The sequence below is a fragment of the Sitophilus oryzae genome, unplaced genomic scaffold, assembly GCF_002938485.1.
Source record: "Sitophilus oryzae breed Bouriz unplaced genomic scaffold, Soryzae_2.0 scaffold_1802_pilon_pilon, whole genome shotgun sequence".
In the NCBI taxonomy this organism is placed as follows: domain Eukaryota; kingdom Metazoa; phylum Arthropoda; class Insecta; order Coleoptera; family Curculionidae; genus Sitophilus; species Sitophilus oryzae.
Window position 1 is genome coordinate 258812 of NW_022146505.1, and position 14036 is coordinate 272847.

At 30.6% G+C, this 14036-nt stretch overlaps 1 protein-coding gene across 1 annotated transcript; it reads right to left on the bottom strand.

Moving 5' to 3' along the window:
• Positions 1-178: 178 nt before the first annotated feature.
• LOC115883033 (gamma-tubulin complex component 6-like) lies at positions 179-14035 on the bottom strand. Its single transcript, XM_030901308.1, is given in 15 exon segments — positions 179-488; positions 490-541; positions 594-838; positions 2775-3025; positions 4255-4579; positions 4641-4963; positions 7971-8695; positions 11460-11652; positions 11717-11951; positions 12073-12295; positions 12357-12649; positions 12709-12917; positions 12975-13437; positions 13536-13756; positions 13820-14035. Coding segments are annotated over 15 exon segments (4152 nt in total). The 5' UTR covers positions 13965-14035; the 3' UTR covers positions 179-239.
• Between the last annotated feature and the right edge of the window lies 1 nt (position 14036).

Below are 14036 nucleotides of genomic sequence, written 5' to 3' on the forward strand. Positions count from 1 at the left end.
TTAAAAGGTGAGTTTTATTGATGTAAATAATAAGTGTTTATATATTTATAATTAATTTATGTTTATTTCCTAAAATATTTTGATTAAAAGAAAATATATAAAAGTGGGCAACACTGTGCCCGCCAAGCTTAATCACGTGACTAAAAGTTTATTTGATATGAACTATATAAAAACCATTTATTTTAATAAATAATTTTAAAAACATTAACAGCAAAATAAATAACAAGCGCGTAAATTATTTAAGTATTTTTAAGCAACTTCTTTGAGTAATAATCATTAACATTAAGAACATCTAAAAATTGAATTAAAAAAGGCTGGTATCCACTCTTTGTTACTTTTTGGGCAACTTTAAAAAAGTATACAACAAAATCTTCAAAGTTTTTGAAAATTTTATCCAGTTTACTGAAATTCGGATGGACATACAATCCATCTTCACAAACCCAATGTCTGGATCTGAGATAGTCGTAAAACTTAATCATAACTATAAAAAATCTTTTGGATTATGTTCCTGAGAGCCACTGACTTTTGATTAAGCATACACCTTAAAAAAATTAATTATATTAAAAAGTAAAAAAAATCTAAAATAAACGTACCTAAATAATATGTTCTTGATGTAAGTAATGTGAGCTGAATAGAGTTCATCAAGATTGGTTACATGTTCCAGGCTTCTTTCAAACAATTCCCAGCTAGGTTGAAGCACTTCACCGACGATATAGTTCTGAAAGGTTTGCATAAAATGTGACATAACGTGTCGACACTGATGTAACTTTCTATACTGAGGTGAAGACATCAAATATATTTCCTTTTTGCCGGTTTCTTTTGCCAGTACTTTCAGTTCCTATGAAAAATTCGAGGTTAAGATCAAAGAAAACAAACTGTCGTTTCAGTCAAAATAAAAAATAAATAGAAATTGAGATTACTGTGAGGTAATATTTTGTTTCAGTTTTGTTGAAGAATATTATACACTCTAGAAGTCTTAATTCGTACCAAAAAAAGGTCTGTATATGGGGCTGCACATAGACCAGATTTTGATGGGAGACGAGACTTCTATATAATACTAAGAGCTGGCAAAGGTTAGTTTTGGGTCGATATTTCCGTATGTAAGAAGAGTACAATGCGTTTATAATGTACTAAACAAACAGAGAACAGTAAAGACGTTTCCAAACGTATGAAATAAACCGAGAAACTGAACACATTATTAAGAGACGTGCAAGAGGATATAGCAGATTCGTCGCGGTCGACCGATCGACACAATTGTGGACCCAATCAGTATTAAAATTCTAAGGAAGAGTGTACATCATGCGTTCAGCTTCACGATTTAATTACGTCTCGTGACACCTTACTTGTGTATTTATTAACGAGTCGTTGTAATTTACCCTAAGCTTGTACATTTTTAAGTGCAAGTTAGAAACACTTTTGGTAAAAATAAGTGGAATTGATTTGGGGTTCGACAGTGGTCGCGCTATTAGAACTTTCGATTCAAAAATCGATATCTCGAAATCCATCAGAAATAATTGATTGTAGTTTTTTTTTCAAAAACTTTCTTAATATTTCTGCTATATTTTCTTCACAGACAGTATGTGAAAATCTAGATAAATAAAAAAGTAACACGATTGCTGAAAATTGCTATGCACTAAAAGTAAATGGATAGTTTTTTAAAATTTTGGGAATTAGCTTATCGAATTTTTCTTATTTAAACATCTTGTAAAGATCCGAACTTCAAAATAAAAAAGAAGTTTCAATATCTAATGCAGTTCTTCAGTTATCGCGTATTATGCGTTAAAAAGTTGAGTTTTTAAATTATCGCGATTACTGACGTTTTCTCGTTATAAAAAAAGGCTGTACTTAAACTGCCGTTAAACGGTAGCTTACTAAAATGCCGTTAATATGTATGACGTCGTTGATGTGACGCACTTGACGGCTTTATGAAATATAGGAATTTTATAAGGACTAACCAACGCTATCCACCCACCAAATAACCAACTTAACCAACGCAACTAACCTAGACACTGATAAAAAATATAAAAATCAAATATAAATTAGTAAAAACCAATCAACCCCACCAAATAACCAACTAACCAATGAATTAACACCCTCCAAATAACCACGCTAACCAAATCGCCAAATAACTAAACCAATCCAACCAAAAAGAGTGAAACCAATGCAATAAGATCAAGCTATAAGCAAAAAAAAATATAAAAAAGTGTTGGTCGGCGTGAGATTTGAATCACGGACCATTCGCTCACGAAGCGATAGCCTCAGCCACGGAGCCACAGGTGCTCTGGGCATTCCACAGGCATTACTTTCCGCCGACATAAACGACGTCACAATATCTATTAACGGCATTTTAGTAGGCAACCGTTTAACGGCTGTTTAAGTACATCGATAAAAAAATGGACACCCTAACGATATCCTTACAATTCCATTTAAGATGCTCAAAAACATATCCAATGATTTTATCTAGTTATCTTTTCAAAAAAAAGTATTTTAAGAATAAGCGGTTTGCGATTGTGATTTTACTTTACTTGATAGGGAAACGCGTACCGGAGAAATGTGGCAACGCCGCAACAGCACACGGATTCCTCTTTCTGCGACTTAATAATATCCCTATGCGATTTACTTCCACACATGTAAATACCAACACAAAAGTAAGAGTTGCCAGCATGATAGATATGACACGCTATACATGACACGCAAAACCGACAGGTAAAATTTGATGTGTACACGATATTCTTTCTCAATTTCTTCTGTAGTTAATTGAAATAAATACTTACTAAAAATATTTTTTTCAATACCCACGACACCCTGTTTAGTTTTACCAGAAATTTAAAAACTTGATCGTATTTTGACACCGTGTCAGACGGAAGCAAAATGTTAAGAGGCCATTTCACTTTGTACGTCAACGACAGGCAATCTAAAACGTCCGGATCGCCCAAATCGAAACATTTCGGCAAACTATTAATTTTGAATGAAAGATAGTTAGAGTTCTCTTGAAATCTACTGGAATTATCCAATGCGCTGAAAACTGAGAAATAAACAAATATATTAAAGCACCGTAAGTTTCATTATTTTTTAAAACTATTTTTAAATTATAAATTATAAACTTTACTCAAAATAAATATTAATAAAAAATCATTCAAAATATACAGGGTGCTCCGAACTGTATTCCGGAAACTTCGGCAGCATATTCTGCAGATAAAAATAAGTAAAAAAGTTCGTATAAGTGTATGTCCTAAAGTGCTTAGATTCAGAGATACAGGGTGTAGAAGTTTCATTTTTATTTCGACTTTTTCAAAATAATTTATTTGGATGAAAATTGGTGTCTAGGAGTTTTTTGACATGAGAAATTTGATTTTGATGTCAATATGACTCCTACTGGTAGAGGGCGCCACCTACATATTATGTTTTAATTGCTTTGTGAGTAATAACTTTTTGTCTGTACCTGTATAAAACTACAGAGGGAAAAATATACATCTCTGCGACTTTTTACGCAAAATATAACTCTTTGTAAAAATCGCTGCGAGCAACCGTTTTCAAGATATTTAGAATGGAAATAGTCAATACATGTCATTATTGACAAAAAATAAACACGTTGAGTAGATAATTACTTCGCTGAAATAATAAATTTGGGATTTTTTTTTAAAATTAATCATACATTTTTCTGCAAAAAAAATGATGATAAAACAGTTTCTGTTGAACTTTTGGCACAAAAACTTTCAAATTTATGATCTCAGTCTAATAACTAATTAGTCAACATGTTTAATTTATGTCAATGATGACAGGTATTGATGATTTCGATTCCAAATATCTCGAAAACCAATACTCGTAGTGATTTTCACCAAGAGACATTTTTTACATAAAAAAACGTCGTAAATGTATATTTTTTTACTCAGTAGTTTTATACAGGTACGAGCAAAAAAATAATACTCTTCAACGAGTTAAGAAATATGTAGGTGGCACCCTCGACTAGTAGGAGTCATATTGACATCAAAATCAATTTCTCATGTCAAAAAACTCCCAGACACGAATCTTCATCCAAATATTGACGTTACTGCAGAAATTATTGGAAAAGAATCTCTAAATAAAAATGAAACTACACCCTGTATATCCGCAACTAAGCATGTTAGGACATACATTTATACGAACTTTTTTACTTATTTTGATCTGCAGAATATGCTGCTGAAGTTTCTGGAATACAGTTCGGACCACCCTGTATATCACACTATACATTTCTTTTTAAATCTTTGTACTTACCTAAATGCTGCAAAGTTCTACAATTAATTAACTCCAAAGGAAAATTAGCATTATACAATTTTTCAAACAGATTTTCAGTAATGTTCCTGCCAAATTCGCCATCTTGGAGAAAAAAATACGACCTGAGACTCTCTAAGTGTTTTAAGTACTTTAATTCTTCAATAAAATACTTCAATATTTCGTTGTTTGCTAACTTCAACTGAGTCAGTAAAGGTATGGAGACGCTTTCATGCAAAAGCAATTTAAGACAATTTTTTGTTACAGTTTTTGCTTCCTCTCTAGTTACTCTTTTTGAAAATTTGATAGAACCGTGATCTTCAGACTTCTACAAAATAGAGATTTAGAGCTTACAGATTAAAATAAAAAAATATCTAAGATTTTTTTACCTTATTATAATGATAACTTATGTTACCGAACTGATTGTCACTAACATAACTAAACGAGGTATTACTACGCTGGACATCAGCTGTATTAGGTAAACTATCCATTTTCGTTTCAACGCTCAAAAACATGCTACTGGGTGTTACGCTTCTGGGATAATCACTTAATGGGGTGGCAAGCACAGGTAAATCACTTAAAGGCGTGGAATCCACTGACATTGGCACTGGCTTATCCAAATCCACTTTCGAATTACTCTTCTCAAAATTTAAATGTAGAGATTTTGATTTTTTTATTGGACTCGGTGCCTTTGCTTCATTTAAGGTGTTATCTGAATTAAAAAAATATTCAATTAAAAATTCAGAAGAAAAACAGAGTTACAATTACAATTCAATTAAAAATATTAGACTCCATTTTAGTATACAGGGTTTTAGAACTTAACATAGGTCCGATTCTGTTTTATTTCGTATCTACAGGGGGTTATAGTCTTCATTTTTTTTCGATTTAATATAAATTTCTTCTAAATGCTTTTAGCGATTCGAATGAAATTTTGAGAGGGTAAAACTTACTATAAAAACGACATATTTTAATGCTAAAAAGTTGTCGATAGATTCACCAGGGACGTGTATATGGGTTATCAGTAAAATATTTTTCTAAAAAACAACATGCGCCACTGACTTTTTTCTTTCATTAGCAAAATTGTATAAGCCATTTAATGCCGATTAAAAGTTGTATCTTAATATTTAATCAATTTCGATCTCCTTAATGTGATAAACTCAATTTTGTTAATCACAATTAATAAATTAAAATAAAAATAAAATTAATAAATTTTTTATTTAAGCAATTTTATTATTAAATTTTATGGAAATTTATATCACCGGTGTTCAGTGGACAGCAAATTCAAGAAAGAATAATGATATTTAAGGTAGTCACAAAAGACCTATTTTTGCCTAACTGTGCTAACAAGAGAAAAAGAGTCAGTGGCAAACAATTTTTTTAGAAAAATGTTCCAGTGATAACCCCTATGCACGTCACTGGTGAACTTTCGATTTTTTTAGCATTGAAATGAAAAGCATTGAAATTCTTTTTTAACATTGAAATATGTCGCATTTATAGGAACTTTTAACCTGAAAATTTCATTTGAATCGCTAAAAGCACAACAATAAAATTATAGTAAATAAAAAAAATAAGAATTTAACCCCCTGTCAATACGAAACAAACCAGAATCGAAACTATGTCGATATGAAAAATAAATTTTATTTTTACATGAGGAATCTCCTCACTATGGCACATGTTTTTTGAAACAACCTGTAGTATACCATCAAGTGTATAAAACAGAAATTTGTTTAATTTTAAATCATTACACCAAAAAACTTTTTTCATCGGTCTGAAAGCATTTTTTGCTAATATTTTTTTATCTCAAACCATTGCTACTAAAATTTAAAAAAAATATATCAATTTCATCTCTTTTGTCTCTCTTTAGTCTAATTAAGAAGAGTTTTATAATGACTAGTTCTAAATCAATATTTTTTACCTTCTATAAAATTTAAAAAAAATTGCACAGGTAAATAAGATCAGATAAAGTAATTTGATAAATGATACGCCACTGGAAAAATGAGTTGGTAACGAACTTTGTATAAGAAGACTAAGGAAGGAGCATATCAAACATCTTAGGTCCACCACGATGGGCCTCAAATATGGCCGACTTAAATTCCGGTTTATCAGTGCCGTTCTAATTTTATTTAAAAAATGTAAAACTATGATGTAGGGTAGACGTGGAGTAGACTCAATATTTTTTTTGCATTTTACGTTGTGAATAAATCTTGGTAGTTATTAAAATTGTTATAAAATATAAAATTCTAATAAAAATAGATAAGTTATAATAATTATTTATAACCATAAACATCCGATACGCTACTGAAGCAGGTAAGTCAAATTGTCGAAATTCTTTGACATCTAATCTTTGACAAGTAGTAAATAAAAGCAAAAATGCAAGAAAAAATATATAATTAGTTAATTTAAGTGAATTTCATAAATGATCGGTTTACTACACGTATGTATATTATATAATCACTTACTAGAGAAAAGTTGTTCCCTTATTTCACTCGATTTTTGCCGAGATCTACCGCACGCTACACAACCAACTATTTTAGAGTCTTTTTCGATTAATCGCGATAGTGTCACTGTTAATTTAAGTTCTGCCACAATTTCCATCTAGATTTACTACCTTTATACAACTATCAGTAGTAGAATAAATAATAAATAACATAAAATAAGCTCAGTAAAGACTGACAAATTCACAAAATTTGAAATCAAATTCAAATATGTCAAATGAATCGTCAAACAGAACTGTCAAGGATCCTCACCCTAGAGTCCTTTTTCCGCCCACCATGTATGAATACATGTATAGCATTATGCTCCTTCCTTAGTCTTCTTATTCAAAGGTAACCAACAAAACGACTTGCTCCACTGAATAAAAAGATGGAATAATTAAACAGAGAAAAAAATACTTTTAAATAAAAATAAAAAAAATCTAATTTGTAAAAATTTAAATTTGGTTAGCTGTCAAGAAAAAAGTCATACAAATCTTACTAAAAAAGGTACTTATGACGTAGCTTCTATTTGTAATATATAAATATATTTGATATTAAATAAACTTTTAGTTACGTAATCGAGGGCGCGATTTTTAAATACATTGTTGCCAACAATGGACATATTCGGCGCCGGGCTGGCTAACTGGAATTTAAATTTAGCGCTGGAGATTCAGGTGGTAGCTCTGCTGTAGAAAATGTCAAGTTGCCACATTTATTTATTTATTTCCTGACATTGTCATTCGTTTTGACACTTTAGTTTTGTGTTACAAATTTTTGGTTTAAATAAATAGTGTTTTGATACTTTAAGCTAAAACATGTTTACCAGCTAACCTTGCAGTCGAACATTGTTCTTTATAAAACCTCTTTTAGTGCGAAGTGTACAAGATAGCTTAATAGTCGTAAAAACTCATCGCAACTTTGTTAGAATATTTTGAACGGGAAAGCGGTAGTAATGGCGCTTTATGTCCATTAAGTGCTGTTAAAAAGGTGAGTTTTGTTGATACAAATTATAACTGTTTATATATTTATAATTTATTTATTTTTGTTTCCTAAAATATTTTGATTAAAAGAAAATATATAAAAGTGGGCAACGCTGTGCCGGTCAAGCTTAATCACGTGACTAAAAGTTTATTTGATAAATATGAACGATATTTTTATTGCTATACAGGGAAAAACAACGCCAAAGAAGACTGTAAAAAAGTAATCGAGTACATAAACTTCGGTAAAAAAGAGTTATCGACTTACCACTATTCTTTTCATTCTTATTAACAAAATTCTCATTATCCAGTCTCGCCTCTGAAAAATTACCGAATACGGTATCTTGATGCCCCAAAATTTTCGACCTATTAATTTGCGCCATCGTCAAAACCCTATCAGTCTTGACGTGTTCCTTAATAACATCAATTCCAAACTCGGACGACAAAACCTTCAGTTTGTTTCTTTGCGCTGCTGTCAAATTACTTATTTGGGGATGCAATTCAACCTGTTTCACATCTTGACAGAAGAAAGTTGATATACCCATTTCCTGATTCAAAACTTTTTGTTTGATCTTTCGCGCCAACTGAAAATTCTCGATAGTTTGTTGCAGATTTGGATTGGTTGTTTTTAACTCTGCATCTACAGGTGTTTGTGTTTCTTTAATGGTCGTTTTAAATTCTGTTTCTATAGGGTTTTCTGTCTTATTTCCTTCAACGTTGGCGTTCAAAAGATCCATAGATTCAGAACTATGAACGACTGGCTTTGGTTCTTCTAGAGTTTCCATTTTATTTTCAGTGTCATCTGGTATGGAATAAAAACTCTCTGAAGAGCTGTTTTGTTTGTCAGTTTCAGTAGAGTTTTTTAGGTTGTCTTTATCTATTAGTAAAGAATCTATATGAATATTTTTAATGTTATTCATGTAGCTGTTAATTTTTTTATTTCGGTTCTCTACAGCTTCATATAGTTCAGAATAATAATTAATCATTTTATTCCTACAAAAAGAAACGTTTTAAAACAAGATTTTATAATGAAACAGTTTAAAATCATCATTTAATATTTTTTGTATACCGCGTGTTTTTTCTTTTAACTTTTCGTTTAAATTACGTTTATAAAATTAGAGGACAATGATTACGCATACTTCAAAAATATGTATTTTTAATATACAGGTCCTTTCCAAATATCTTTCGTACAAAACTTGTTTAAGTGCAAACCTAAAGTGTAGGTAAAAATGTACGAGGAAAAAAATCAAGAAAATATTATAACGTGTATAGGGTGGCTCAAAAAAGTGTATATCGGGTGTGAGTGGATCAGGTTATTTTTTTTAAATGGAACACCCTGTATATTATTGCATTTTTGGCTTCCTTTCAGAACACTTTACATTATCCTAAAATATGAGTAAATATATTTCGATAATTACAGAGATATTAATAAATTAATAAAAAATATATTATTTCCAACCTTCCTTAAAAAATTATTACAAATACAAGAACTGTCCTAAAATCAAATCTATATTAGGTATTTACTTTAGATGGTCTATACATACTTTGCTATAAATATCGTAATCTTAAACCATTAGGGGTGTTTACAACAAACTTTCTAAAATATAAAATATTTTTTCTTTGGTTTTTTAAATGCAACACCCTGTATATTATTTTTTATTAGATGGAGAGTTAAAAAATTAACATTTTTTGTATTTAAAGTATTTCAAAAATTTTAATGGTTTTTCCAGATACACACAGTATTATTTCATATGGCTATTTCAACGGTAAAATACGCAAGAAAAATCATTGGGTGGCTTTGATAAAAATTTACTGTGGAAAATGCCATATGAAATATAAAACCGCGAATATCTGCGAAACCGTTAAAAATTTTGAAATACTCTAAATACAAAAAAAAAACGTTTAAAGCCCCGTTCTCAGAACGAGGTCGCGCGTCGTGTCGCGGGCGACACAGTTTGACATTTCAAACAACCAATGAGAGCTGTACTAAATTTAAAATTGACAGCTGTTTGAATTTTGTACAAATCTGATTGGCTCTGAGAACAGCGAGTGTTGCCAGCACACATCAAAAGAGCCAATCAGATTTGTACAAAATTGAAACAGCTATCAATTTTAAATTTAGTACAGCTCTCAAGCCCCGTTCTCAGAACGACGTCGTGTCGCGGGCGACACAGTTTGACATTTCAAACAACCAATGAGAACTGTACTAAATTTAAAATTGACAGTTGTTTGAATTTTGTACAAATCTCATTGGTGCTTTTCAAGTGTCGCTGGCGACAGTCGCAGTTCTGAGAACGGGGCTTAGCCCCGTTCTCAGAACGACGTCGTGTCGCGGGCGACACAGTTTGACATTTCAAACAACCAATGAGAACTGTACTAAATTTAAAATTGACAGTTGTTTGAATTTTGTACAAATCTCATTGGTGCTTCTGAAGTGTCGCTGGCGACAGTCGCAGTTCTGAGAACGGGGCTTCATTGGTTGTTTGAAACGTCAAACTGTGTAGCCAGCGACACGACGCAGTTCTGAGAACGGGACTTAAGTTTCCATCTATTGAAAAATAATATACAGGGTGTTTAAAAAAAGGAAGAAAAAACATTTTATATTTTAGAAACTTTGGCGTAGAATTTTGAACATCCTGTATGATTTACGATTACCATATTTACAGCAAAGTAAGTACAAGCCATCTAAAGTAAATATCTAAAATAGTTTTGATTTCAGGACAGTTTTTGTATTTTTAATAACTTTTTTAAGAAAGGCTGTAAAATATTTTTTATTTATTTGTTATTATCTCTGAAACTATCGAAATATATTTACCTATATTTTAGGATTATGTAAAGTGATGTGAAGGGAAGTCAATAATATATAGGGTGTTCTATTAATCCCGATCCATTCAAACTTTCTTGAGCCACCTTATAGAATTTAAAATATTTTACTGAAATACATCCTAATACATACTTTTTTGTTTGCATTTAAACAAAATTCCCAAGTTTTTTATTTTAGGAGCTACAGATAGCCGACGCACTATGGCCTGGCCCTGTATGTATACAGGGTGTCCCAGGTTGAGCGTGCATTAGAAGTTTCTAGAGAACCGCAATATCTAGATCGGAGATTTATTTGCACATCATTGTTTTACAACGAGATCTATCGATTAAAAATATTTTCAATATGGCGGCACTTCCGGAAATACCAGAAGTGACAGCACCTTTCTTATTTTAAATGGGTGCCCCCATTTTTTATTACATACTTAAATTTTCTGTAAAATTTTATGAATACTGATATTAAACACTCTATACCTAACATTAACCGTTTTTGGAAAAAAAATATTTAAAATTTTTGGACGAAAAAAACTACCGGTCAAAAAAATGTGTATAGCCTAAAAGTCAAATTTAGTGATTACCACAGCCACTGTGACATAAAGAGAAGACACGTGGCTATCTATTTCAAAAATTAAATTGTTCAAATGTCATATAATAATAGCGGTAGCTGTCATGGAATTAAGCGATAAAAAATTATCATAAATCATTTTTTTCAAATGGAAACCCACTTTTTTATATTACTGGTGAAAAGATTTTCAAATTCGTTACTTTTTGAGTATACATGTTCCTATACCTAAAATAAATCGTTTTTAAGTTATTTAAGATTTTGTTTGAATACGTACATTTTTCTTGATTTTATCTAATCTAAAATCTAATCTAAAAAAACTTCTAATGCACGCTCAGCCTGGGACACCCTGTATAATAAATAAGTTGTTCTTACGCTTCCTCTGAAATTAAATTATCTCTCATTGTCTCTATTTCTATTTCCTCTTGCATATGTTTAATTTCCTTCTCTATTTCCCTGTAAATTTTTAATTGCTTTTGCTCAAACGCAGTTTCATATTGTTCCTTCAAGCTCATGAATTCTTCCATTTTTCTCTCATACTCTTCCTGCTTAACTTTCTGTCTTTCCACTAAAATTATTAACAAATATAAAAATTCCCTAATATCTACAAGACTTATTTATATAAGACTCACATTCTATTCTTTTTAATGTAATAGCTCTCCTTTTTGCAATCAGGTTCACATAAGCAATATCGTCCTCTAAAGATCTGCTAATTGTATTTTTAAAGCTAAACTTGGAACCACATTCAGTGCTGGCTTCTAAGAAGTATCTTGCGCAGCATTGTTCAAGCTGATTCAACTGGGTATGTGATAGGCAACAAGAGAATAATAAAGGGTTTTTACCCATGAGATAAATACATAATTTGTTCTAAAAAAATAGTTAGTCATCTTATAAATAAATTTAAGCATAATATTGAATCTTGTATTGATAAAACCACGTTTGAATTATGTGTAAATAAATAATTTATTATGAAGTATAGTAAGCATACCATAGGCGTGCACAAATACAATAAATTAATAATTCTTCCACAGAACAAAATAGAACCTTTTATATCCAGCAGGAAATCAGGTACCAAATCCTGCCTTATTTCATAACTTCTAGTCCAATAAGTTCTTCCTCTGGTTGAAAGAAATTTCACATTAGAAGTAATAAAAAATTCTCCATAGGGATCATTAATTGAACCTTTTAGTATCCACTGATGCAAAAATCGACTATAAAATCATAAAATAAGTAACTGTCATATAAAGCATAGAAAAAGTTTTATATGTTCACCTAAAATATGTTTGACAACATGGATATAAAATAGAATAAAGTACCATAGAGAGATTCTTGTCAATAACATCTAATACTTTTTGATATAAGTAATTTAACAATGCAACCCCATGAGGCATCTCTACAGCATCACAAGCATAAGGTCCCACTTTGCAAATAGATGTCAAAGTTAATATTTGTCTTTGTAACTCATGTGTTTTTTCATAAAATGTTAGATAGTTTGTAACATCTGGTATACTAATTACTGCAGTCCGATAAAATTGCAGATACCTAGCCAAGCTTTCACAAAATTCCTAAAATTAAATATAAACTTCAAATAATTTGAATTCAAATTAGTTTTTGAAATATTTACGGTAAAAACATAACCAGAATGTTTATATTTTCTGGTTGTAGGATCTGGCGTAACCATTTGTTTTAAAGCTCTATAGCACGATCCAGAAAATAGAAATTCACTGGAATATCTTTCTATTGCATCTGGTGTAATTCCATCCACCAGCATACCAGATGAGAGGAAAAATTCCTCGCGGGAATTAAGATTAAAAGTCTCTGAAGGCATACCAACTACAAAATTACCAAATTTAAAAATAGTATGATTATAACTAAAAAAAATTAATTTACCTAAAAGGTATTTTAAATCTCGAATAAAATGTTTCTTTGGTTTCATTTTGTTAGTAATAATGGTAAAACTAGGGAACATATTATTAGCTAGATACAGTGATTCTAGATTCTCTACCCAAAGTGAAGAAAGTTCTCCCAATTCTGATAAAAAGGGTCTTTCTTTGTCAGGTACGCCACAGCCATAACTTTCCCAACTCTTTCTATTTGAATACCGAGTGCTCATTACCACATCCCAAATATTCTGTTTCTGTGGGGAAGAATAGCCTTCATCTTGAAATATATTTGATTCTACTCGAGTATCTTTTAATGAATTGTGAAGTTTGTCAGAACTTATCCTTTTCATTTTATCATCTAACTTAAATATACTTGACATATTAGCTTCATTTTGTAGGGATGCTGGTAATTTAAATATGCTACTTAAATTTAACATTTCATCATCAATTTCAGGAAGAGTAGACAAATTCTAAAAGAAATTTATGACAAGAACATGAAATATTTTAGTAATCTATATGACTGATTAAAAATATATGTACTCTTAAATTTAAATACATATTCTCATACCAATTTCTTACTGTCCTTTTTTGGTATATTTTTGAGACATAACAGAAATGTTAGAAGACTATTAAAACTAGAAACATCATTGCTATAATATGCTTTTAATTTCTCTGTATGTTCCTGTAACTCTAATGCTTCCTCAGCAAAATCATAATTATTTATTAAAGTATAACACCAAGCTTGTAAATTTATAACAGGGTCACTGGAACCTTCTAAATCATTAAACTCTAAAATAAAATTATTGCAATATTTAAAACAATACAGGTCAAAGGTAATACTAAAATTATTACTTCTAGGATTCTTATAGGATTTTTTTCCCAATAATAATTCATAACAATTAGAACGCAATATACGGGCCTTTCGTGAATCATTCACACAAAACTTCTCGCACAGGCTAGTTATTAGATCAAATACGGAATCATTGGTATCTTCCATTATTTTCAAATATTAAAATCAAAATAAATAAATAACAATCCTTTTTTCAGTTACAAAAATAAACAATTTTTA